This window comes from Chiloscyllium plagiosum, unplaced genomic scaffold (genome assembly GCF_037043375.1).
Source record: "Chiloscyllium plagiosum isolate Xiang-an unplaced genomic scaffold, Cpla_swu_hap1 HiC_scaffold_11, whole genome shotgun sequence".
NCBI classification, from domain to species: Eukaryota; Metazoa; Chordata; class Chondrichthyes; order Orectolobiformes; family Hemiscylliidae; genus Chiloscyllium; species Chiloscyllium plagiosum.
In genome coordinates, this window is record NW_028270149.1 from 76324046 (window position 1) to 76351800 (window position 27755).

The following is a 27755-nucleotide window of genomic DNA, read 5'->3' on the forward strand; positions in this document are numbered from 1 at the left end:
TAGCATGGCCAATCCACCTTACACAACTTGAGGCTGTGGGAGGAAGCCGGAGCACCCGAAGGAAACCCACACAGACACAGGGAGTTTGTGCAAACTTCCACAACTACAAATCATTTTATTTTGGATTGGATATAGCTCCAAGCAGTGGAATTATTTTCTGTCTGACTTGATTGACTTCAATCTGGTTGGGATTCCTTAGTTTGACTAGTTAGCCGGATGTTGGCCAGGCTGGTACTCACTATTTCTGGTTGGGGAAGGGTAAAGATCAGGCTCGGTCCATTACATTGGCATTTTGTAAATCCATTCTTTTGGAAAATATGAATATATGTGACTGTTCCTGAGCAGCCTATAATGACCTCCTCTAACTGCTCAAGAGTAGGTAAAGGAGATGAGCTGCCTTCTTGAGCTGTGGCAGACTTTGAGGGTGAGGGAACAGCTAAGATGCTGTTAGGGAGGGGATTTCCCGGATTTTGACTGAAGGAACTCCATGATATTTCCAGGTCGGGATGGTAAGTGGTTTGCAGGAGGACGTGCGGATAGTGATGTTCCCGTGTATCTGCTGATCTTCTTTGGTGGTAAACTTGCAGAGCGGACACAGGGTGTTGGCTGTGAGAGCCACCCCATGGTCGAATAGTCTATCATTCCCCACTGCCTACACTTCAGTGCGGCTTATGAAGGAAGACGAGTAACAGCAACAACAATTGAAATAAAAAAGCTAAGACCTTTAAGACAACCGAGCGGGGAAAATAATCTGCAATCAAAGCATCTTTCGAAAGAGAGAGAAAAAAAAACACAAGAGACACTTCAGCTTTAAGGCAGATCTAGTCTGTGCATCGAGACCAGTCTGACAGGGTGCGGTGCTGGAGTGAGCGCAGACTACACAGAGCTCCGCTCACCATGTCCCGTTGCAGTGTCTGGGTCGGCATCCTGCTGCTGGAACTTTTTTCACCGGGCTCCTTCTTTGCTGAAACTATCTCGGACCCGAAAGCAGCCGAGCGGACCAGCAACCACAGCCATCGCTGGAGCTCGGTCACCTCCAACCAGCCGGAGAGCAAAGCCATTCAGCCGGAGGCGGTGGGGAATCAGAGTGCCAGCACAGACAGGCTGAAGGTCTTCTCCCTGGACTATCATCACGTCCAGGTCCCGTTTGAAATTACACTATGGATCATGTTAGCATCGCTGGCAAAGATAGGTGAGAATCTAGGCTGGGGGGTGGGGGGGGAATCGCCCGGTCGAATGCCTCGTGTTTTAGAAATTCCTTATTCTAAGCAGTCAGACCTATCAGTCTCTGTGTCCGGCTTCACTGGTGTGGTCCAGTGGGTGATTATAGCGCGGCTGTCTGTTCCTCACAGCCTTCCCCCTTACTTTGTGAATACATCCACATGTTCATGTTGGTCCAGTTCAGCCTGAGCAAAGCTCTCTCGTTGTCCTGTTTTAAATCCCGAGCTGTGTCCCATTAGCACTCCAGCATTGGTGTTTATGTAGAAATGTCGTGTGTTGACGCTCCCAACGAGTTTAAAGCTTTGTGCCTTTGTCATAATCCCAACGAATCAGTTAGCTCTTGTTTAATGTCTTCTACAGAGAGAATGCACTGTCTCATGAATCCAGAATTCGCGCACTAGGAACTAGATTTATTTACACTGCCGGGCAGAAATACACAGCAGATTCCAGTTCTCTCTTTTTACAGAGAGTGGGATGCAAAACGAGGGCACGGTGGGGTCACCAGGCTGATCTCCACTGTTGCTCGGCTATCACACTTCTTTTGCTAGCTAACTTGGCTTGCATTTAAATTTTGTCCCAATGAGAAGGCATGATTTCTGCAATGTAGGTATCTGACTGTTTTCATTTGGCTAGCTGCCCGTCCAAAGTTAGTCTTGGGGTTTGTGGAGGGCTGAGAGTTGTGGTTGGGGGGGTGGGGAGGGGAAGGGCCGCTAGCTAGAAAGGCAACTATCAAAACAAAAGAGAGGTTTCCAATGTGTCAGGATTTGGAGAGACTGCCCTCCTAGATAGCAACAATTAAGGGATCCGCGACTCACTTAAATTGGACAAGGCCAGTTCCATTCTTGCTGAGTTTGGATGTTAAAAGGATGGCAGTCTGACAGACAGACACACACACACAGTTCTACATTAATGATAATATCAGCCAGCACAGGGATAGGCTTTTCAGCCCATACTGCCCGTACTGGCCATCAGGAAGAGTTGTCCTGTTATTCTCAATCTAGTTATCCTTTCCCCAAGCAGCACTTGGTTTTTAATTATTTATCCACTTCCATGTGTTAAATGGTAACTTGTAAAGAACTGAACAAGTGAACGATCAGTACAGTTTATCAATATTACCTAACCTGGATGGCTTGTTGGGATTTTGTAGTTCAACTCATCGAAAATGTTTGACGATAACTGATACCAAGAATTCCATTCATTTAGTTAAACCTGCTACTTGCAGTTGTCTGAATAACCACTGACCAAAAGTAAACACATTTAGTGATCAGATAAATCTCTATTTGGGAGCAGACAAATGAACACTATATAAATTCTAGCAATCATTTGGCAGTGAAGTTCCTGGATTGTGTTCTGAAGGGAGACCTCCTTCCTGCCATGATGAGAAAATTCTAATCACTTTTTCTCCCCTCCCCCCAGAAATATCCAATTGTTCCCTTTAGTTTTGCAGAATATTATAATTGCAAGCTAGCTTCAGATTGCATGGAGCCTATTATTGTGGCCAGAGGCTGAAACAAAGATGAGATGTAGGCCTTTCGAGGTTTCCCCTCCATTATGTTAGCTCTGGCGACTCGACTGACTCTGTTTCTATTAATATGTTTGTAATCTCCTCTAGCTCCACAGTTCTCCAAGAATTTCTGTTGTCATCCACAAAAGAAAGGGGTGGCATGGTGACTCAGTGGTTAGCACTATTGCCTCACAGTACCGGGACTGGGTTCAAATCCAGCCTCTGGCGACCGTCTGTATGGAGCTTGCGCATTCTCCCTGTGTCTGTGTGGGTTTCCTCCAGGTGCTGTGGTTTCCTCCCATTGTCCAAAAGCACTGTAAAGGTTAGATGAATTGGCCATGCTAAATTTCCCATAGTGCTAGTGTCAGAGGGAAATGGGTCTGGGTGAGTTACTCTTCACAGGGTCGGTGTGGACTTGTTGGGCCAAATGGCCTGTTTCCACACTGTAGGGAATCTAATCTAAACCTATGCTTATGTAAATCTGGCCTCTGCCTGCATACCTGATTTAACTTATCCATTGGTGGCTGTATCCTCAGTTCCTTGGATCTCAAGTTCTAATAAATCCCCTCTGCCCTTCTCTATTTCTCTACCTCATTTTCTTCCTTTAAGTCATCGCTGTTATACAGGTTCTGAACCATTATCCCCTTAGATCGCTCTGTGACATTTTTTGTTTTGTAATGATTCTGTGAAGCAACTTGGGAGTCTTTTTTTTACATTAAGGATGCTACGTAAATATACATGCTTGTTTTCTAGTTGAAAGCCCCCACTGTTCTGCCATATGTTTTGATCTTGCCTTACCTTCCTTTTTAGCAATGGCCTGCTGAGACTGTACAGGGCACACTCATGCAATTGTTTGTGCGATGACATTTTTCCCCAGATTAATTTTTAATCCCTTTGGTTTTGGTCTGCCTTTCGTCACATCCGCAAGTTGCAATTTTTGTGAAGAAAAATAATCAGCGCCAACATGATTAAATATTTATCAAGCACTTTCTTGGAACTGAGTTGAGATCCTAACATTTGGTTTATCATTTGTATTTTCCAGCTGATGCTTGAATTAATACCTAATATCCAGGGAGATATAGATTGGAGTTTTTTTTGTTTTACAAAGCTTCAACTATTTTTACACTGTGAATAGACTTTTTGAAAAATTGCTTCTATGTAACAATGAAGTTGCTTTAGTCAACATTGCCAATTTGTTCAGCTACATCACTTAAGTGAAATGGCAGTCTGATACCTCTGCCACAGAACATTGTGATTTAAGTCCTATTTCGGAGACTGTGAATACATAGTTCAAACTGACACTTCAGTATAGCATTGAGAGAGCGCTGTACTGTCTTTCAGATGACAAGATGTTGACAACTGCTGTTCCGTCAGATGGATGGAAAAGATATTCTATGACAAGGGAGGTCTGGTGGCCTGATATATGTCACACAAATGGATTCATTGATCATTAATTCATTGCTGTTTGTCGGACCTTACTGTGCTCAAATTGGTGGTCATCCTTCCTTACCAAAAGTGACTGCACACTACTTGGGTATAAAGTGGTCAGGAAAAGCCTGGGGCTTTCATCTGTGTAGCAGTGTTATCCAAATGAAAATTATTTCCTCCCTAACTTCCTTTGACATCCCTATTGAGAACTGCCTGTTTTGTGTTCATCTTCTATATCAGATGTGTCTCTTTCATGGTCTTCTAACACGGTTATCCTGAGCACCATCCTGAGACAAACAATGAAATAGCAACAATCAAAAGGTGTCATGCTGGAAAAGCACAGCCAGTCAGGCAGCATCTGAGGAGCAGGAGAGTTGACGTTTCGAGCATAAGCTGTTCATCAGGAATATCATTCCTTGGATGCTACCTGGCCCCTATGCTTTTCCAGTACCACACTTTTTGACTCTGATCTCCAGCATCTGCAGCCCTCGCTTTCTCCTAATGAAAAAGCAATAGGCAAGGATACTGGAGATCATACATCTTTTCTAATGCTCCAATGTCTTGCAGGTGGATTAAATATATTCTGATTTACATAGGAAAGGCTGCCATCAAGCTCACAGAATTTGGTGGTTGTTAATGTACTGCCTGGATTGTAAGCTTGATATGAAGATGTAAATGTGAGTCTGTCAAGTTACATAATGTATAACAGATGTATCATTTACTTTTCTACAGCTCTGAGTCATGCTAGCACTGCACTGAAAAACAACATGTCATTTTGAGCAGGTGATTTGGACTTTCACATATATGGTTATTGACATAGAAGAGTATTGGAGTATAATATCCAGATAAGTCTTTTGGCAAACGGCATATTTAACCAGTGATCAGGGGTCCATTCAGGTTAGGATAATGTGCACAATACTGATTCTAACTGGGCATATGTTAGCAGTTCAACAGGCTTCCTCCTGCACTGGGACCATTTTTGAGATTTTGTGAAAGCCAATGAGTCAGTGCAATATTGAAGAAAGGCTACACTGTTGGAGGTGCCATCTTTTGGACAAGATTCAAAACAAGGTCCTGTCTGCTCACTCAATTAGATTTGAAGGGGTAGCACAGTGGCTCAGTGGTGTGTCACAGCTGCCAGGGACCTGGGTTCGATTCCAGCCTCCGAAGACTGTCTGTGTGGAGTTTGCACATTCTCCCCATGTCTGTGTGGGTTTCCTTCAGGTGCTCCAGCTTCCTCCCCCAATTCAAAGCTGTGCAGGTTTAGGTGGATTGGCCATGCTAAATGACCCATAGTGTCCAGGGATGTGCAAGCAAGGTGGATTAACCATGGAAAATGCAGGGTTACAGGGATGTGGTGAGTCTGGGTGGGATGCTGGTTTAGAGGGTGCGTGTGTGGACTTGATGGTCTGAATGGCCTATTTCCACACTTTAGAGATCCTACGATAGGAATGTATTTGAAGAGTCAGGGAGTTCTCTTCAGTGTCCTGGCCAACGTTCGTCCCTCCACCAAAGAACCAGGTTGGATTAGCTGACCTTGCTTGCGAGAGTTGGCTGTGAGTTGCCATAATTGGGAGACTGGAGGATGGTGGAGGTGGGAAGATTCAGCAAAGGAAAATCTGAAACCCAGCAAGAGAAATGTAAAGAACAGAGGGGCAGTTTGATGTAAACAGAAATGCACAGAGCAAATCAAGCAGGGACAATGAGGTTATCAAAAGTCATAGGGCATTCATGGGGAAATAAAAGCTGGCACCAGTGAAAACTAGAAAAGCTAAATCTAAAGGCACTGGCCCGGATTTCACCGTGACAGTCAACCTCCCCATGGCAGTGAAAATGCAGGTAGAAGTCAGGAGTCCTAAGTCCCAAGACCTCTCATTTTCATGGGTTTGGCATGGCTCCCAGTGTTCATAAGTCTGGTTCCTGGAACCACCTGCACACATGATTGATCAGCTGAACCTGGTAGGAACAGGAGGGGGCAATTCAACCCTTTAAGCCTGCTCTGCAAACTTCATTTTGAAGTTCTTGGCTGTAGACACTGGATGTGAGGATGGGACCAGTGGGTCTGTTCTCAAGGTGTTCCTTTTGAGCATCTCGGGCACTCTGTTGGCGAGGTAAGGTTCCCCTTTGGAGCTGGACAGCTCTGGGACAGGCAGAGGGAACGCACCTTTTAGGATTTGGAGATTAGGCATTCTTGTGTATAAAAAGTGCAAAAGTTCATTTTTTTTCAAAAGTCATTTCTGGGATATGGGCATCACTGACTAGGCTCGAATTTAATGTCATTGAGAAGATGAGGGTGAGGTGCTTTCTTCAACCCCTGCAGTTGCTACAGTGTAGATACACCTACAGTGTCATTACGAAGCTAATTCGCAGATGTCTGACTCAGTCACTGTGATAATACATTTGCAGTCAGGTTGGAGCATGGCGTGAAGATAATGGTGTTCCCATTTATAACCTCTGTGTTAGCTTCTGCTGCTCTTGTTGTTCTAGGTGGTAGATGTCACAGGTTTGGAAATGCTGTGTAGGACCTTTGGGGTAAGTTACTGCAGTGAATCTTATAGAAGGTACACACTGCTACTACTACGCATTGATGGTGAAGGAAGTTGAAGGTTTTTGGCCCAGTGGCAGTGAAGGACTGTGATGTGTAATATAAATATTTTTAAATTGATTCACGGGATGAGGACATCACTGGCCAGGCCAGCAGTTATTGCCCATCCCAGCATTTATTGTCCAGACAGTCATTCAGAGTCCCCTATATTACTATATGCTTGGAATCACAGATAGGCCAGACCAGGTAGAACATCAGAATCACACCTACAACAAAGCAAATCAGTTGTGGTTATTGGAAGGCAATCCTTGCAGTACCAGGACATAGCTGTAGGAGTTACTCAGGCTAGTGTCTTAAACTCAATGATTAATGACCTTCCTCCCATCATCAAGTTCAGAAAAGGGGATTTTAGTTGACTGTGCAATGCCCATTACTATTTGTGACTCCTCAGATACTGAAGCAGTTAAAACTAAAGTGCTAGGCATTTGAGAGTGTCTATTGACATAAGCCATCATAGGATTTGTGCTGCCTGACTGATTGCCCAAACTATAATTTTCACAATATGGAGGAGCTGGCTTTGGACTGGAGTGAGCAAAGTTAAAAATCATCAGGAGAAAGTGAGGACTGCAGATGCTGGAGATCAGAGTTGAGAATGTAGTGCTAGAAAAGCACAGCAGGTCGGGCAGCATCCGAGGAGCAGGAGAATCGACGTTTCAGGCATAAGCCCATCATCAGGAATTGAAGGGCTTGTACCGAAATGTCAATTTTCCTGCTCCTCAAATGCTGTGCTTTTCCAGCACCACACTCTCGAAAGGTAAAAATCACAACACCAGTTTATAGTCCAACAGCTTTATTTGGAAGCACAGGAACAGCACTCTGAAATATACCTATAATTTTCACAATGGGTTGACTCTCAAGTTGTTCTTTGTTGGAGAGCTCCAGCTGCTTAAAGAATCATAATGTTTGTTGCCAAGAGAGATTGAGCATTGAAGAGAAATGCTTGTTTTCATAAGGCATTAGTTGAAGGAATTTCAATTATTGAGTTTATCGTCTTAAAATGTTTTAATTGAAAAGTGACATCATAGATATGGAGATCCTTAGTCTCTGTCTGGGGTCACCTGTTTTTGGATAATAGATATGTTGGCATACAGAGGAAAGTACAAAGGGTGGTGAGTATGAGTTGGTATTGAGTTGGCAAGGGGCAGTAAAGGTTTGTGGCAATAATTTGGGGCATGGCGTATGAAGTGCTGTGTGCAATGGATAGGCACTCATGGGCCAAATTAAGATAGAATTGGAGATGTATAGATGAACATAGAGGGGCCATAGGGGATGAAAAATTAGGTAAAGGTTATTATAGGAGTAATGAGGGGTGGGCACAGGGTATAGTTTGGCACTGGTGGTATGAGGGACTATAACTGGGTATGGGCATGGGTTATCATGGAGGATGCGTGGGCAATGCAGTAGGTACAGGGCTTTCAGTTGGCATGGAGAATGAGGGGAGTCAGGGGATGCACACAGGAAGGATGTTTAAATCTCTATTTTTTGTGCTTTGAATACAGTGCTAGAGCCCTCTCGCAACATGTTTTGCCAAGCCTACCTCAAGAACTGGAAATCTCCTGTGTTGTTCCTGGTTTGCTTGGCCAAATTCCCTATCCAGCTCAGCCCCAGACTGAAATTGGGAAGTGCAGAGGCCACATTTTGAAGATCAGGCTCAAGGAGCCAGGGGTAAAACAAGGACTTGAACCTGTAGGTGTAAATGTGTGAGATATTTGCAATAAAACCGATGAATTAAAAGCACAGACAAAAAGCAGTCTGGTTGATCTAACAGCCTTATAGAAATGCAGTTGCAAAGTGACCAGCGTGTGGAATCAAATCTTCTGAAATAATATGCTTCAAGAGGAAAAGGAACAGGGATAGCAAAAGAAAGAACTAAGCATAACAGAGTGAATGAAATTTAACTTAAAAATGTAAATTCGTTTGGATTGAACTAAGGAACACAAGGGCAGGAATTATTGATGGAAGCAATTGAAGGGCTCTCCTAAGTGTTTTACTTCTGCAATGTGTTATTTAAAAACAGCATGCAACTAGAACCTGGGTCATCCTCATTTATAACAGAAATATTACACAAACCTACTGCCTCATTAAAGTCAAATTTAGCTGTTCAATGAATTCCCAAAGCTTAACCTAATTATAATTGTTTTAAGGTATTATTAGCTATGAATAGATTGACATGAAACCTTGCACAATCCAAATATTTCATCGTCTCTTTGAAAATGGACACCATGGCTATTACCTCACTCAAACTATCAGTTGCAGAACTATCAATCAGTTCCCAGTGGACCACTCTAATGGATTAGCTGTGTTTGCTGTTCATGGAAATTGGGCAGTGTATTTGATGCAAGCTGTTGTAATAGGTTGAAAGAAATGAAGTTTTAGTTCTGAAAAATTAGTTTGTGGATGCCTGTTGGGTGTTTTGAATCGTATTCTGACAAGATCTCATTGTCTCTGTTAACCTCTTCCCGAATTTTAGCAGCTTAAGCATAAATATTCCATCATGAATGTAAAAATTCAAGCAATGACACTTGTCTTAATTCATGATGAATATAAAATTCCAATCTTGCAAAATGATAAGATGTACACAGCAAGGACATTTTCTGGTAATTGGTACGTATAACGCATATTTATGTTGGTACAAACTATATCATTCCTGTCAGCAATATGTAGAAGCTGTTTTATTATAGTTTGTTCATTGCCAATTGCGCATTGAATGCTCATGTATTTCACCCATCAATCAAACACTTTTTATATGAAATGTCTAGAGGTGAGCATATATGAATGATAAACTACAGATGAGATGATGCTACATGCTTCATTGCTCAAGTTTCAATCTAAACTTCTTTGCTGTGATACTTCTGTTCATCAATACCATGATCTGTGCTACTTTTTTGTGGATAGAAATGGTAATGTATTCAAACAGAATGTGTTCTATTGTGTTTTATTAGATACATCAGGGCTGTGTGCGGTCATGGTAATTCCAAGCCTTCATGCCATCGATAAAACTTTGCAGTTGCAGAATGTGACATGAATTCACTCAGCAATGTTTTGATAAAACACTTGATGGAGAGTTGTGCAAGAGTGTGATGGTAGTTTGCAGACAGCTCTGGTCTTAATTTTATTAAAGGATCTAGAGATACTGAAGAAAGTTGTGAAACAAACACAGCTTCTTGTTTACCTTAGAAAATATATGGCTGATGGAGGACCTGACTGAAGTAATCAAGGTTACGAACGAGTTCGATTGGAGTGTCATAGAGAAGATTCTTCTCCAAGACTAGGATAAGGGGCAATATTTACAAGATAGCCAGTAGTAAATCTTTTTTTTCCCAAGAGAGCAATTAAACCTGTGATGATGAAGAATAGTTTGTGACAAATTGCATGTTTGCATAAGAAGCAACTAGCGAAGGGTATAAGGGAGAAATGAATAGAACTTATGTTGGTGAGGGGAACGAGGCTGGGCAGAGGTTCGTATGCATTACAACATTGACACTTGGGCTGAGTGGCCAGTTACCATGCCATGCGCTCATGTATTTCACCAAGTGGATCCATTCAGCCTCGATTTGAGACTGCATTATAGGTACTTCTGGCTGTTTACAAACATTAGATGATCAGAGAAGTAAAATTTTAGTCACAGCCGTAAAATCTTTCCTACAATTTTTCCATTGAGGAACCAGCTTGTATTAGTTATAAGTTCAAGGGTATTGCTCCTGTACATTCTCAACACACTTCAGGATTGTGGTGGAATACTCTGCATGAGTGCAGCCTCAAGATGCTCAACACCATCCAAGACGTATAATTGACCCTGTTAAGTGGCCCTTTCCACCACCTACTCTAACCAGCCCTGTAATGTGCCCTATCTGTAACAAGTTGACTTAGTCCCCTTTGACAGTTCCTGCCACATCCACGTCACCCGAATGGTCACTAGGCAAAACGTCTGGACCTCTGACCTACCAATGGGAGTATCTTCATTATCTGAGTTCAAAGAATAGGTCCTTCACCATTCTCTCAAAGATAACTAATAATGGGCAGTAAATGCTGTTTTGGCACTGATGCTCACATTATGGGAAGCAAGTGAATATAAACATTCAAAACCTAATTTTTGGATGCTGGGATTACGGTGCACAGTCTCCAGAGGCAGAATGAGCAATTGCCAGTGAAAACCTCAATTACAGAAATGTAGAGGAATCATGGTTGAACATCTAATGATGTTTTGTATTTTGTGTGCACACAGCATAGGACAAATGTTAACTCATTTACACCACATTATCATTGTGTCAGCAATACTACGGCCAGAACCCACTCTGCATACTAGACAAATAATTTCTCAAGATCGATGTTGGTGTGAGGGAGAACATGATCAAATAACAATACTGACTGAAGTAAATCCAGTGTGAGTTTATTTTTGTAGGCGCTCAGTGCAGTACGCATGAAATCCATGCAGAGTACTTCCCGGTGCTCATCGTACGAATAGTATGGTTTGGAACCAAAGACACAAACTAATGTTCCTTTTTCCCCAGACTCCACTTCAGATTGCATGTCGTGAGAGGACTCTTTAATTGTCATTTGAGGTTTGCCATATACACAACAATGCCATATGGTGTCAAAACACATCGCAGGTAACTTGAAAATTTCCAGCTACTGCAGTATGAGCAACAAGTCCTTCCAACAAAAAATAGTCTTTCAGTATTTCTATTCAATATATTCTGAGAATGCACTGCAAGGCTAACATTTATTGCCAATTCGTAACTGTTCTTGAAAAGAAGACGAAAGTGAGGACTGCAGATGCTGGAGATTAGAGTCGAGAGTGTGGTGCTGGAAAAGCACAGCAGGTCAGGCAACATCCAAGGAGCAGGAGAATTGATGTTTCGGACAAAAGTCCTTCATCAGGTGCTGAGCTGTTTTCTTGAATTGCTGCATTCTCAGAGCTCGAAGGTAGCTTTAACAAAGTTTTTCTTATTATTTGTTGTTCTGGTATGAGGGATTACATGCCTCAACAGGTCATCGTTATCAGCATTACTCCGGATTCTTCCCTCCTCTTCTGTCCCTTCATCAAAAGTTACCCATTGCTGTGTGTTCATGAGATTCTCTGATATCCCTTTCTCTGACCCTATATTACCCCTCACAAAAAGCCTTAGCTTTATCTTCGTATACTGCCACCTTAATGAATTTTAAGTTCAAGAGTGATGAGTTCTCCTTCTACCATCTCAGTTTCCATGTCAAGTTCTTTTAGTCAGGAACCTCCCAACTTCTCCACCCCGCTACCCTTACTATACTCAATGGCAGATCCGTTTACCCATTTCCCACATTCACCCATCACTGGGACCGCTTCCTCTCTTATCCCCTTGTAGATATGTACATTGAGCAATACTGACATGACATGGATTCATGGTCATTTCAGCACCTAAAGAGGTCATTCAGTCCTTTGGAGTTCATGCTGACTACCCAAGAGCAGTCCAGTTAGTTCTATTCTCCTACTCAATATCCACACCCCTATAGATTTATTTCCTTCAAGTGTTATTTCAATTTTCTTTTGAAATAATTGATCTGATTTTGATTTTACTAGTTCCAAGTCTAGATTCTCCCTCACACAGTTGGTCAGATTTTAAACCTGCATCACCTAGTATTAGTACAATCAACTAATGGGAAAAGAGATTTCTTGTCTTCCTTATTCAAACCTATCATACTATCCTTCAGTCTGAAAGTCAAACATTTCTCATGATTCATTCCTCTCTTTCTGTAAGCTTTTTTTTATTCCACTGAGCACTGACTCTCTAATTCCATAAGCCACATTTTTGTTGACTCACTTCTTCATATGACACTTTGTCAAGTATTTCCTTAAAGGCCATGTGGACAACATTCACCACAATCCCTTCAACCTTCGCTGTGACTTCAAAAGCTTTAACTGGATTAGTTAAGCACAACCTGCCTTTTACAGATTCATGCTGATTTCCACAATTAACTCAAACCTTCTTTCCCTGATTCCAGATTACAAAACCTTCTCCATCACGGATGTGAAACTAATTAATATGTGGTTACTACCACACACTTGCTTGAATAACATTTGTCGCTCTCTAACCTCATGGCACCTCCCCCCAAACCTGGGGAAGATCCACTTATTATGAAAAACCCTTCCATTATCTCCACCTCCACTTCCTTTAGCAACATGGGATGCAAACCATATGGACTAGGGAATTCTGTACTCTAAGCATAACCAGATTTACCAATACTTTCTCCATCTCAATTTTCATAATAATGATTGCCTTGACCATCTTAAATTCTAGCAATACCTTGGTCAGATTTTTCTTCCTTTTCTTCCTTTGGAAACTTCAATGCAAAGTTCTCATTAAGTATTCCGTCTTCGCCCTCACACTTATTACGTTCTTTGTCCAGAATCGGAACCACTCACACCTCTCACCATTGGCTGTCTACAGGCATACTGGTAGATTATTATTGATTTTGTTTATATTGTCAGTCTGTTCTCATGCTCACTCTGCCAGATTTACTTTCCTTCTCACCTTCACTCTTAACCTATTTGATGTGATCCTCATTTGCAATATCCAGCTGACATTAAATGTATACTCTCCTTTATTGTTTCAACATACGTCTATTTCCCTCATCATCTAAGGAGCTCTGTGTTTGTTGCATTTACCTTTAATGATTGTTGGAATGTAGTTAAAATATTCTTAAAGACCATCCTTTGTTCTGTTACAGATTTCCTGTCTGTCTCTATTTGCAGTTTACCTTTTCTCGATCCAATCTCACTACTATGACTTTCTTCCAGTTTAGACTTTCTATATTAGATAGTTCCTAGCTCTTTTCCATTACTAGTCTAAATGTTATGATTTGATGATTGTTCTAAGCCAGGTGATCCCCTCTTCTTTCACCAGTAAAATACATTGCGTAAAGGAAATTCTTCTGAAAGTATTTTAGAAATTCTTCCACCTTGCTTTTTTTTTAAAAGTAATCATTTTGTGGGATGTGGACATTGCTGGCTGGGCCAGCATTGATAGTCCATCCCTAGTTGCCCTTGAGAAGGTGGTGGTGAGCTGCATTCTTGAATGGCTCCTGTCCACAATGCTAGTAGGGGGTGATTCCAGGATTTTGACCTGATAACAGTGAAGGAACAGTGATATATTTCCAAGTCAGGATAGGAAAAATTGCTTGGAGGGGAACTTGAAGGTGGTGGTGTTCCCTTTTATCTGCTGCCCTTGTCCTTCTCGATGTAAGTGGTCATGGATTTGGAATGTGCTGTCCAAGGATATTTGTTGAGTTTCTGCAGTGCTTGTAAATAGTACACACTGCAGCTACTGAGCACCAGTGGTTGAGGGAGTGGATATTTGTGAATGTGGTGCCAATCAAGCGGCTACTTTGACCTAGATGGTGTCAAGCTTCTTGGTTGTTGGAGCTGCATCCATCCAGGCAAGTGGGGAGTATTCCATCACACTCCTGACATGTGCCTTGTACTGTGGACAGGCTTTGGGGAGTCAGGAGGTGAGTTATTCACCACAGTATTCCTAGCCTCTGGCCTGCACTTGTGGTCACTGTATTTATATGTGGAGTCCAGTTGAGTTCTGTTCAATGGTATCTCTTTGGACGTTAATATTGGGGAATTCAGTGATGGTAACACCATTGAATGTCAAGGGGAGGTGGTTAGATTTTCTTTTATTGGTGAGGGTCATAGCCTGGCATTTATGTGGCACAAATGTTACTTGCCACTTGTCAGCTCAAGCCTGGATATTGTCGAGATCTTGTTGCATTTGATCACAGACTGCTTCAGTATCTGAGGAGTTGCGAATGGCGCTGAACATTGCACAGTAATTGGTGAACATCCCCACCATATGATGGAGGAGAGGTTATTAATGAGGCCGCTAAAGATCCTTTACTCTAATATTATCCTAGTCAAACTCTGGGAATGTAATGAACCACAGTATTGCCACTGTTCAATTTTTGCATGTTTATGATCAGGTGAGGTGGGGTGAATCAGTTCCCCTCTTCTCAGCCTCCTTGTTTGATTGGAGTGGAATTGTGCTCTGCTTAACACAAGGTTATATCTCTAGATGTGTCAATACCTGTTTTGCAATTTCTGTTTTCCTAGCTTTCAGACAGAACTTCATTTCTAAGGGCCAAGCTGCACTGTTCTAATTCTTCCATGGACAGCACCTCTTACTTTCTCACTCAGGACCTAATCTTGTTCTACTAGAGCAAGAGCATCAAATGTCAACATCTTTGTGCTTTACTGTTACAGACCCAAGAAAATCTTTTAGCAGATTTTTTTATTTAAATAGCCTTTGAAGGAATAGTTACTTTCCTCACTCCAATTATTTCACTGGCTGTCTTACTATCCTAGATGCCTCTCTCTCAATTTTGTTATAAACAGACGAGGGTTGTGTAATTCAGTGTTGTAGAATCCCTACAGTATGGAAAGAGGCCATTTAGCCCATCAGGTTCATATCAGCCCTCTGAAGAGCATCCCATTCAGACATACACTCTACCCTGTCCCCAAAACCCTGCATTTCCCATGCCTAATCTACTTAGCCTGCACACTATGCACATATTACCATGGCCAATTCACCTAACCTACATATATTTGGACAGTGGAAGGAAACCTGAACACCTAGAGGAAATCCATGCAGATAGAGGGAGAATGTACAAACTCAACAACTTTCTGAGGCTGGAATTGAACCTGCGTCCCTGGAGCTGTGAAGCAACAGTGCTCACCACTGAGCCACCATGTTACCTTTATTTGAAAGGGTTAACTGACATTATGAGACATTTCACCCATCTGAATTAAAAGGACTGTTCTTTGGGAGGAGCTAACTAGAGTTGTTTGGTCATTGTTTCTGAGTTGTGTGCACTGGTATTTTTCAGTCAGAGTACTGTGTATTTACTCATGAGCCAAGCTTAGTGTCCCATAGCTGATTGTCATGTATCTTAGTTGTAATGTAATTGGATAATGAGTTCTATATAATTAATCTATACTGTTAGTTTAAAATTTAATCTCAGTTCTCCTGTAGAGTTTGTCTGGGTATCCATACCCACATAAGGTAAATGTTGCCAATAAGGATGATGGCTGTAAATATAGCTGAAACGTCAAATTATGGCTTAGACAATTAGAGCCAGATCTAAGTTTTTGGAGGGTCTTTTTTCCAATTGTTTGGGGTTTCTCACTGAATCTTACCAAACACATCTCATTACTTAATCTACCCTGCTCTATGGTACCTCTTTCATCTTATTCTAGCCCCAAATTGCCATGCACTGTTCCTGGAGCAGAAGATAGTGGGGACTGCAGGTGCTGGAGATCAGAGTCGAGAGTGGGGTGCTGGAAAAGCACAGCTGGTCAGGCAGTATCAGAAGAGCAGGAGAATCAACGTTTCGAGCATAAGCTCTTCATCAGGAATCACCTAATCTCCACATCTTCAGACTATGGGAGGAAATCTGAGTTAGTTGGTTCAAGAGACCCAGGTTCAATTCCAGCCTCAGAAAGTTGTGGAGTTTGTACATTCTCCCCGTGTCTGCTTCGGTGCTCAGGTTTCCTCCCACAATCCAAAGATGTATAGATTAGCTGATTCCTGATGGAGAACTTATGCTCAAAATGTTGATTCTCCTGCTCCTTGGATACTGCCTGACTGGCTATGCTTTTCCAGCACCATACTCTTCAACACACTCCCTGGAGCAAGTTGCCACTGCTGGGATATCTCAGAATTGCCCATCACTCCTGGCACCAATGCTATCTATCCATGTGCACCCGGGCAAGTCTTGTCGGTCTGGACCTTCCTTGTTATTTGCCCCGGGCATGGCAGACAAAAGAAAGCTGGCACCCCACTTGCAGACAGTAACTTGGAGCACATCCTCAGTGGCATAATGCCAAGGGGTGGAATGTCCTCTTTCCCCTACGACTGGCAGTTGAGGCTATGAAACCAGACCATGCCAGTCTGGTCCAAGAAGGCCTGACATTTGGCTCCATACCCATTACCCTGAGAGCACCTGACTACCTGAAGTGGCTTTACCTGTAGATGTCTAAGCTCCTAGACTGGTATTGGAGGTTGCCCTTGACTTACTGTGCTGGGAGTTCCTTACCAAAAACTGTCTCCTTTGAGGGTAAAAACAATGACTGCAGATGCTGGAAACCAGATTCTGGATTAGTGGTGCTGGAAGAGCATAGCAGTTCAGGTAGTATCCGAGGAACAGTACTCGGATGTGCTCTTCCAGCACCACTAATCCAGAAACTGTCTCCTTTGACATGACCGAGGCACCCTGATACCTGTGACAAGATTTCTGCCCTTGAGTCTGTGCTAAATGGCAAGACAAGTTAGAAGAAAGATGAGCCTGGTATCTCCAGCTGAGGGAGCAAAGTACAAAAGGGCGAAGCAGTGAAAGATAAGGATGCTGTGAGGTGGACTTGGAATCAGTCAGCATGAAAACAGTAAGTGAATAAAAGAACAGCCTAAAGATAAGCCTGGCACAGTCCATGAGCTGGGAGTGGGTCCCTGAGTTCACAGTGCCCTCGCTGTAGTTAAAATTATGATTGTCAGTACAGTCCATGTTGTAGCATTGAAGTGCAAATGGATACTGTGATTAGAGATGTGCCATGAGGATTCTTAGAGAGTGGCATTTGACATGTGCCAATGACTGATAATGGTGCATGTAAATGGCATCCATGAAGTGTGTCTTGAGATATTGGAAAAGACTCTTCTGGATTAGCGTGTCCAGGTCTGGTCGCCAGTTATAGGAAGGATATTATTAAACTGTACAGAGTCCAGAAGAGATTTACCAGGATGTTGCCAGGTACGGAAGGTTTGGGATATAAAGAAAGGCTGGACAGGCTGGGATGTTTTCCATTAGAGCATAGGAGGTGACCTTATAGAAGTTTATAAAATATTGAGAGGTATAGATAGAATTAATGGTAGGTGTCTTCTCCGTAGGATGGGGGAGCACATTTTTAAGGTATGAAGAGAGAGATTTATAAAAAAAAACACGGGGGGCAAATTTTACACAGAGAGTGGGTCATGTATGGAATGAACTTCCTGAGGAAGTGATATTTGTGCATACAATTACAAGGTTTAAAAGACATTTGGAAAAGTTCACAGATAGGAACGGTTTAGAGGGATATGGGACAGGAGCAGGTATGTGGGACTAGTTTAGTTTGGGATTTTGTTAGGCATGGACTGGTTCGACTGAAGGGTCTGTTTTAATGCTGTATAAGTCGATGTTGGTGCCTGGTGTCCAACATGGGAGTCCTTTGAAACAAGCATCGTGTTAAGGTTGCCGGGCACCAGCCCTGACTGCCAGGTCAACAATTCCCAACTTCTAGTGTGATTGGCGCATTCATTAAGATTAAAAGCTGACTCTTAATGAGGTGAGTTGGGCCATTAATAAGGTGCTTAAAAGGTTATAATCCCTTTTTACTGGCAAATTGCCTCGGCCATGTGAGGAATGTGCTGCATCGTTTGACATAATGTTGAGATAGGCTTCACCAGACTTATCCAGTGACAAACATTGCTATAGTCCATGTCGCTCAGGCCTTTGTAAGCTTCCATTCACCATAGCATAAGGTGGTGAACAGCAGTGAGGATTTCTCAATATTATAATATAGTGGCAGTGGTGGGCACCTCCTGAAGAAATCTTCAGATCTACAAGTAGAAACCACCATCTGAGGAGAAGAAAGAAGGATTCCAGACAGTAAGCTGTGAGTTTATCTTCAAATAATTAGCAATGCACAAAGTCTTTAAGGCTGTGAGTCCAGCAGTTAAAGATGCTGCTGGAATGACAGCCCTGGAATATTGAGGAATGCTCAATGATGTGGGTGCCAGGCGAAGGTGCTGGTGGGTTGAAGCTGCCGGGAGGTAACCTCTCTGACTTTCAAGTTGTGAATTGGTGCCATCTAGTTTCTCCCTGGTGCTTGGGAGTCATTTGCCATGACAAATAGCTCCACCACCGACCCATCCCTCTCCATTTGGACTGGTGTCAAGCAGGGCTGTGTCATCACCCCGACAATGTCCTTGATCTACCTCACTGCAGTGCTTCACCACACCATCGACAAGTGGAGCTAACCTACAGAACCAGTGGGAAGTTATTCAACATCCATCACCTTCAAGCCAAAACCAAAGTCACCCTAACCGGTGACATAGAGCTGCAGTGCAGATGGTGTTTGCGTGTAGGCAAACTCAGAGGGTTTACTCCAGACCATCACCAGCACCTTTAGTGTGCTAGCACAGCGTTTAGCTGCCTGAGGAAAAGGATGTTCGAACATCAAATCCAACATCAAGCTCTTGGTTTACAGACGCTGGTGGTTCCTGCCCTCCTGTATAGCTCTGAGACGAGGACTGTCCACACCTTAAGGTGCTGGAGCACTACTGCCAATGTTGTCTGTGCAAGATCCTGCAAATCCGCTGGGAAAAAAGAAGCAACAATACCAGCACCCTTTACCAGGCCAACATGTCCAGCGTCGAGTCACCAAACACCCTTGATTGGCTATGACCGACATAAGACACCCCACGTGGGTGCTCTACTCCCAGCTCTGAAATGGCAGGCGAGCCCCAGGTGGACAGAAGAAGTACTTCAGTGATACCCTCAAGGCCTCACTGGCCAAGTGCGGCACTCCCGCAGACACCTGGGAATCACTGGCCCAAGATGGTCCGAAGGGGAGGAGAAGCATAAGAGAAGATGTTGAGCACCTAGCGACTTGCCGTTGGGAAAAACCAGAAGCGGGGCGCAAACAGGGAAAGAAGCGTGCTGCCACATCAATGCCCCACCCATCTCCTTCCCATGACCACCATCTGCCCCAGGTGTAACAGATCCTGTGGAAGCCATATTGGTCTGTACGACTCACCCTGAAAGTGGAAGAGAGTCATCCTCATCTGCGAGGGACCATCAATGATGATAATGGTACCTGAGAGAATAACAACCTGCATAAATGAAAAAGAAATAGATGATGATGAAGTGTTAATGCACACAGATAGGCCACTTGATGTTCACCAGCTTAAGTGGAAAATGGACAGTTTTTCAATGTTGAGAATCTTATTATTCCTTAGTGTATTTCCCCGACTTTCTCACCTTTACTTATATCGTTTAGAGGCTGGGGACATTCCACCCAACACATTTCTTCAATTTAAAACATTTTAATGTTTGAAATATTTTACAGAACAAATTGGAGGATAATTCTGAAACATAGAGAACGTTTTTGGCTTTAATGAACAAGAATTAAGAATATCAACGAAAGAGCAAATAGGAAAGTATTTTTTAAAAATCTTCATTGAAACAACAAATTTACTGAGTGATACAGCTTTCTTAGCAATTTATCTTCATTAAAACTGGATAAAGGAAAAAATGACAGTGCCTGAAAATAAATGTGCTGCGGGAGATGCTTAATACCTTGATTTGGATTTTGGCCAGAATGGTTGATTTTTGGGGATGTAATGCGTTATTCTTTGTAAAAATGTAAGATGTTTGTGGGATGAGGGCTGAGCTGTATGTCATATTGATTGTGGCCCAGTTAGAAAGTTGGATAAAGCCAACATCAGAGGCATGGTTGGAGATGAAGGGGGGACAAATAACTGTGTCAAAGCATTTTGATCCTCAAGGTCTCAACGTCAGAGAAAAAAAAATAATAGGAGAATACAGCAACAACTTTTGGGACAAGAGAAAAGAGATTCACTGATGTTTATGTAAAAGCTGACCACAATCTTCCAGATAATATAAAAATGAGGTAACATGTAAGAAAGGAAGAGAGCCAAAACCAGGGCCAGTAAAGCGAATGTGTGAAATAAGGAAGTGAACTTGGCTACAACGATGATCACTGCATCAGAAAAATATCAAAGTATCAGAAAACAGCTATAAGTTAGAATGTCAGGAGAAATGTTGGGCCTTTAAATCTAGGGGAGTTGATAAAGTGTGGAGCTGGAAGAAGCACAGCAGGTCAAGCAGCCTCAGAGGAGCAGGGGAGTCAACGTTTCAGATCAGAACCTTTCATCAGTACTGGGGGAGGGGGAAGGGGGCTGAGAAATAATAGACATAAAGAGGATGGGGCTGGGGGAAAGGTTAGTGTGATAGTGATAGGTGGATGCAGGTAGGAGGTGATTGTGATTGGTCAGTGGGAAGGTTGGAGCCGATAGGTGAGAAAGAAGATGGGCAGGTTAGGAGTGGTCAAGGGAGAGGGGCAGAGAGGGAGGGCTGGACCTGGGATGAGGTGGGGGATGGGGACATTTGGAAACTGGTGAATTATATGTTAAGGCTGTATGGTTGTAAGCTCTTGAGGCGAAAGATGAGGCGTTCTTCCTCCAGTTTGCGTGTGGCCTTATTTTGATGGTGGAGGAGGCCTAAGATGGATATGTCGATGGGGGAGTGGGAAGGGGAGTTGAAATGGCTGGCAACCAGGAGGTGGGGTTGATTGGAGCATATGGACCTCGAGTTTGCGTTTGGTCTCTTCAATGTAGAGGAGACCACATTGGGAGCAACGGATGCAGTAAATGAGGTTAGAGGAAATGCAGGTGACTCTCTGCCAGATTTGGAATGATTCTTTGGGGCCTTGGACGGAGGTAAGAGGGGAGATTCCGGGGCAGGTGTCGCACCTCCTGCTGCCACAGGGAAATGTACCAGGTGTGGAGGAGAGGCTGGTGGGGAGTGTGGACCTAATGAGGAAGTCGCAGAGGGAACGGTCCCTGTTGAAAGCGGATAGGGGTGGGACTGAATTAAGGAGGTAGATTTGTCCTGGGCTTAGGTCAGACTAAGTCGAAGTACTCTGTGAAGTTTTAGTCTCCATGTCAAAGGGAAGATTCACTTGGAGGGAATTAAATTTGACGAACTTGTTGCTGAAATAAAAGGATTGTCTGATGATGAGAAACTGTATATATTGGGCTTCTAAAGGAAAGAAGAGGAAGGAGAGGCAATCTTATTGAAGCTTGAGGTATTTCTGAGAGGGTTTGACAGGGCAGATGCTGAGAGTTCATGTCTGTGAGAGTCTAAAGGGCCACTCATTTTAAGACTGAGTTGAGGAGAATGTCTTCTCTCAGATTGTTGTAGAGATTTTGGAATTTGTGACATTGTGGATTCAGTCTTTTTCAAAAAAAATCCTTTCATGGGAAGTGGACTTTATTGATTAAGTCAACATTTATTGTCCTTCCCTGATCAATCTAGAGAAGGTGGTGGTGAGCTATCTTCTTGACCTGCTACAGTCAATGGGGCTTAGCAGAAATGGTGTTGTTTCAAAGCGACTGCTAGGATTTTGAACGGCAGTCTGGTAGCAAGTATGGATGCTGTGTAGTTTGAAGTAGAACTTGAGTGTTCCTATGCATCTGCCACCCTTGTTATCAGATGGAAGTCATAGCTTTGGAAGGTACTGTTTTAATAGTCTTGATAAATTGTTGCTGCATTGGTGGTGAAAGGAGTGATTGTTGAAGGTGGTGGATCAGTACCAATTGATGGTGTCAAGATCCTTGAGTGTTGTTGGGGCTGTACCCATCCAGACAAGTGGACAGTTTTCCATCACAGAGTATCCCATTCAATGACAATAATAATAAAGGCAAAATATTGCCGACGCTGGAGATTTTAAATAATGTTAGGGAAACTCACCAGGTCTGCCAGAATCTGTGGATAGGGAGAAGACTCGATGCTCTCATTGATTGTTAGTCTCACAGCTAATATACAGTGTACCTTTAGTTGACATCATGATTGTCATCATCATATTGTGGCATATAGCCTGAAGATATAAAGGTCTTGGACTCCATCTTATTTGGAGCTCCTTAAATTATGGCACACTGAGGAAAGCAAGCCACTATTTGTAATCAAATAGCTTAATATTAGTCTAGGCACTGAAGCACCTGTGATTATAATACAAACCAGGTATTATAAACCAGGAGTTGTAATAATGCCTATTGAATCATGTTACTCACATCCTGTTCTTACGCTATGGGAGCAAGCACAAGTATAACAGTACGAGCTAGCAAACCTTCAGCTGGACAAAGCCCACACTACGGTGTCATATTGTAGTAAGTAACCTTCCCCGTTATAGACCGTTATAGAAGAGTATAAGTTCTCAGTGGTAGACATTTGGAAAACTCATCAAATATCAGCTAGACACCAACACTGGACTTCAAAGCATTAAAAAAGCTAAGAGCATTAAGTTCAGTGAGTAGAACCTGTAAATTAAATAGCCTGAAGGCTTCCAGCTTAAAATATAAGTTCTGTCTTTCTTTAAAGTAAATGCGTCTGTTTACAGAATTAACAGTTAACAATAGGTTATCAAAGGCTTCTCACAGGTTAAATACAGGGCTCCCTGAACAAAGTACAGATTTGAAAACAATAAAATGCACTTTCTTAAACTAAGGAGGCCTTCCTGTCTTTGATGAGTTTGCTCTGCCATTTTGTCTCTTCAATTCAGCACTCAGACAGAGGTAAGCTTCTGTGTCATCAACGTTCCTTATTTGTCATGAATACCATTGAGTAGAGACCTGCTACTACAGGCCTCTATTTCTTAAAGGAACTGTCCAAAGTGAGTCAGGTCTAGGAAAGGCAATTGTGATAAATTGAGTGAAACAGAAGCATAAAAGGGAAAATAAAATGCAAGAAAACAAAACAAGAGGACAGACCAAGCAAACCCTAGACTTATTTTATTAAAAACCCTTCAATAAAACAAAGTTAAACACTTATTAATGGATTGAACAGCTAATGATACCTTTGCTGATATACAGCTATTCAAGCAATGTGTGCAGTTTTGTTTCACTGATTAAGCAGTAAATGATCCCAGGAAAGGATTTATGAAGAACTTCCCAGCCATCAACAAGGAAGGGGTTTCACCCAATGAATACATCCAGTCTTCCTATGGATGATCAAGAGTTCTAGAAGGTGCTCTGAGAATAGTTCAAGGTAAGAACTGTCTTCAGGATTAACAGATTGCAACTTGAGTCAAAATAAAGCCTGTAAGAATCTAATGACAAGTTTTTTTTCACCAGATGGCACATCCAAAGCGTATAGGCCTGATTTCTCAGAAAGACTCACTTCAAAGCATCTCATTTCTGCATTGATTTTAAGATTTGAAGGACCTGCTGACCAAAAAAGGGGGCAATATCATTGACTTATTGCTTGAAGATGAATGCAAGCCATTTTGATATAGTGACAGGCCAACAACGATTACGTGCTATAGTTGCAGCCAACAATATTGATATGGTCAGCAAAGCGCTCCAAACCAATGAAATCTGTCACAGACGTGGCTGATCACACTCATCCTAAATCCAGTCAAGTGGTTCTTTACATTTGATACCATCACAACATGAGCTGAAAGAAAATAAAAACACATTGCTAAAACACACAGTCAACTGAACAAAAGACACATTTCAGAAGATGACCAAGCTTTCCATACTGTTAACCTCACATATCATGTTAACAGTGTAGGGTGATCGGAAGATTTTATGATCATTGACATCATATGTTCTGGAAAGGCAGGTCAATACACCCTAAAATCTAGGATCTACACAGGAGCCAGTACTAACATATTACCATTATGCATTCTGAAAGGCACGTGCCTCAGGAATTGGAGCTTCATAATAAAACTTAACAGAAACTGTCGCCCAGATCATAACAGATCACCAATTCTGTGCATTGGCTAAATCACACTGAAAGGTTAATATGTAAAGTCATCTTGGCTACCTGTAAACTTCCAACTAGTAGCTACTGAAGTTTCACCAGTGTCAGAACTACAAATATGCACATATCTCAGTGTAGTTGTAATACTCGAGGATTCAAACAACACCCACTTTGGTGGAATGGACCAGGATTGATGCAATGGAATGAATCAGTGATGTAACCAACTGTACACAGACCATTTCAACGTGATTGGCAGTTTAAGAGTGATGCAATATTGCATCACAACATACAGCATGTACATTCAGGAGAAGTTGTGAGTGGAACTGAGTGAGATGGAGTGAAGTATCATTCAAGAGGTCAGCCATGACAAAGATTGCTATGGCTGCAGCACATGCATCATGTTTTCACTTAAGAGCTGTTCACAAAAGATGCCAACACACACCAGATCCTGGAGCCAGATAATTTTCCAAGTTAGATGCAAAGCATTTCTACCGGTCCAGCCATGTAACGAAGCTCATGACTGATGGGATACTATTTGGATGGTGCTGTTCCTAATGGATACCAGAGTACTCAAGGATGTATTCTTACAGTGGGTGGACAGAATTATTAAAATGTACTTGACTGTGTTTGCATAGCTGAATAGATCCAAGGTTTATAGCTCTCATACTCCATCTTAACAGGGGCGACATGAAGCATGTCATGCCAATGGAAGCATGCTACAGTTTGGAATCAAAAGGTTTGATATTAGCCCAGACCTGAATTGCCTGTGTCCATGATATCATTTTAGATTAGGAGTTGTAAGAAGTATCTGTTGAATCCTTCACTATCACATTATTCATGTCTATATCTTATGTTATGGGAGCTTGCATAAGCATTGCCACATAGAGTCATAGAACCTTCCCTTTCTTATAATAGGGCAATCAGAACTGGACACAGCTCTCCAGAAGAGGCTTCACCAACATCTTGTACAACCTCAACAAAAACATCCCAACTCCTTTACTCAAAGGTCTGAGCAATGCAGGCAACTGTGCTAAATACCTTCTTAACTGCCCTGTCTACCTGTGATGCAAACTTCAAAGAATTATGTACCTAAATCTCTAGGTCTCTCTGTTCTACAATGTTACGCAAGGCCCTACTTTTAATTGTATAAGTCCTGCCCTTGATTGTTTTGCCAAAATGTGATACCTTGCATTTATCTAAATTAAACTCCATCTGCCACCCTTCAGCCCATTGACCCAATTGATCAAGATCTCTTAGTAATCTTAGATATCAGTTACAAAATGCTGCAGGAAGCAAAACCTATATCATGGCAGCAGATCAGTGATTGCAAGGGGTCTTCTTTGGTGTTTCTTACTAGAAAAAGAGACATGGGCCTCGAAAAGTTAATGCTGTCTTTGCCTGCACTCATGCTGAGTTTCTCCAGCACTTTGTTTTAAGTACAGTAGTAGTAATATTCTGTTTCACATCCCTCGATCACCTGAATGAGCACCCAGCCAGGAAAAGTAACAGCAAAGGCGAGAAAGATCGCCTTTGAGATGGAATGCGAAGCATTCATGTTAAATGGACTCATGTGTCCAGGTTAATCAATGCTTGAATTTTCAGTGTGACTCCCTCACTTTAAGAGCAGACTGGCCTTTTCTGCGCAGAGCTGAAAAATCTTGAGATGTGATGGATATAATGGATGGAACAAGAGACATGCCATGGTCAGCTGCTAACAGCAGTAAATGTTGCCATGGTGACAGTGGGCACTTGTGCTTCCATAATCGCTGGTAAAATGTACAGCACCTTTTAGGTTCTGAGACATGGGCTGAGAGCAGTTTCCAATTACTTTGAGTAAATTCCCTGCTCACTGCCACAGTCAGGCTCCTGCTGAAATCTCTGGAGAAAGCGCACATCTCGGTCAGTTGCTAAGCAGCTGTCAGTTTGAAGGCTCATTAACAATTATTTAATTTAAGAAGTAGTGGGCCTCATTAAGCAAACAGAATATTCAGGGAAGCTATGATTGTCTTCACCAGAGAGGAAGCTAAAAATACCAGCAGCCGGTGGATACTGCTGCAGCTTTCCCTCTGGTTCCTGTCCCATCTTAGCCACCCATCTCCATGGCAACTAGGAACATAAACTAGGGTCGATAAAGCTGCAGAAAGACGTGACTTGGGTCTTATCGCCGAGGCTGGGGGTGCATCCCAATCCCCCGATGGTCCAAGGGCAGCGTGCCAGTCTACATCACTATGTAATCGCACAGCTCACCTGTCTGTGCTTTAACCCACCAGCAGGAACATTGACCTTTGCAGAGCTGTAAATCAGAAAACGGTGTGATGATTGAAAACTAGGAAACAGTAGCAACCCGAACTGGGATCTGCATCATAATCATTGAGCAGTTTGATCTTGCTTTGAGCAAGAGACACAGGTATTCGGACAAGAGCTGAACGGCTAGGAGTTAAGAAAAGAAAAATTGCAATTATGTAGCACCGTTCATGACAAGCTCTGTTCCAAATCCAGTGATTTTTTTTAACTCATTCATTGGATGTGAGTGATGCTGGCTAGGTCATCGCTAAATGCCCTGAAAAAGCTGGTGGCAACTGCTTTCTTGAATTGCTACAGCTTTCACATTGTTTTGAATGTTAGTTACTGTTGTTATGTAGGGATTGGGCTGCTACTTTTACACACAGCAATAAAGTAATGATCACGAAATGATTTTAATGATTTTCATTGAGGGCTAAATTTTGGCCAAGACAACGTGGACATTTGTCATCTTCAAAATGGCATTAGGTTGTTACACTCAACTAGCAGTCTGGCATTATAGCAGCTGAAGTCACTAAGAGCTGAGAGAGACAATGACAGCCTTCAATGACATGTAAGAGGCCTGTGAGTAAGAGTAACACTTCTTTGAGATGGCTGGCTTGGCTGACATTACTATACTTACCCATTTCCTCAATTTTGAGGCAAGGAAAGCAACCAATATGTTAAAATGCCCGAATCCCTCTCTGCAGAGGCTGACTGACCTACTGAATGTTTCCAGAATCTTCTCTTTGCAATTCCAATTTTCAACATCCACTGCCTTCCAAAGCACTGATTTAAATAGCTGGCATGGTGGCTCAGTGGTTAGCACTACTGCCTCACGGTGGCAGGGACCCGGTTTCAATCCCTGCCTTGGACAACTGTCTGTGTGGAGTTTGCACATTCTCCCATGTCTGTGAGGGTTTCCTCCGGGTGCTCTGGTTTCCTCCCACAGGCCAAAATGTGCAGGTTAGGTGAACTGGCTATGCTAAATTGCCCGTAGCGTTAGGTGCATTAGTCAGGGGTGAATGTAGTGGAATGGATCTGGGTGGGTTGCTCTTCGGAGGGTCATTGTGGACTTGTTGGGCCGAAGGGCCTGTTTCCACAATGTGGGGAATCTAATCTAAATCTGACAAGAAAACCAAAATG

At 42.6% G+C, this 27755-nt stretch overlaps 1 protein-coding gene across 1 annotated transcript in view; it reads left to right on the top strand.

The window, feature by feature from the left end:
- The first annotated feature begins 405 nt into the window (after positions 1-405).
- LOC122557104 (sodium/hydrogen exchanger 2-like) overlaps positions 406-27755 on the top strand; it is a 166200-nt gene continuing 138850 nt past the window's right edge. Inside the window, exon 1 of the mRNA XM_043704423.2 lies at positions 406-1192. Coding sequence (XP_043560358.1) covers positions 898-1192 — 295 coding nt within the window. The 5' untranslated portion in view covers positions 406-897. The remainder of the gene's footprint in view (positions 1193-27755) is intronic.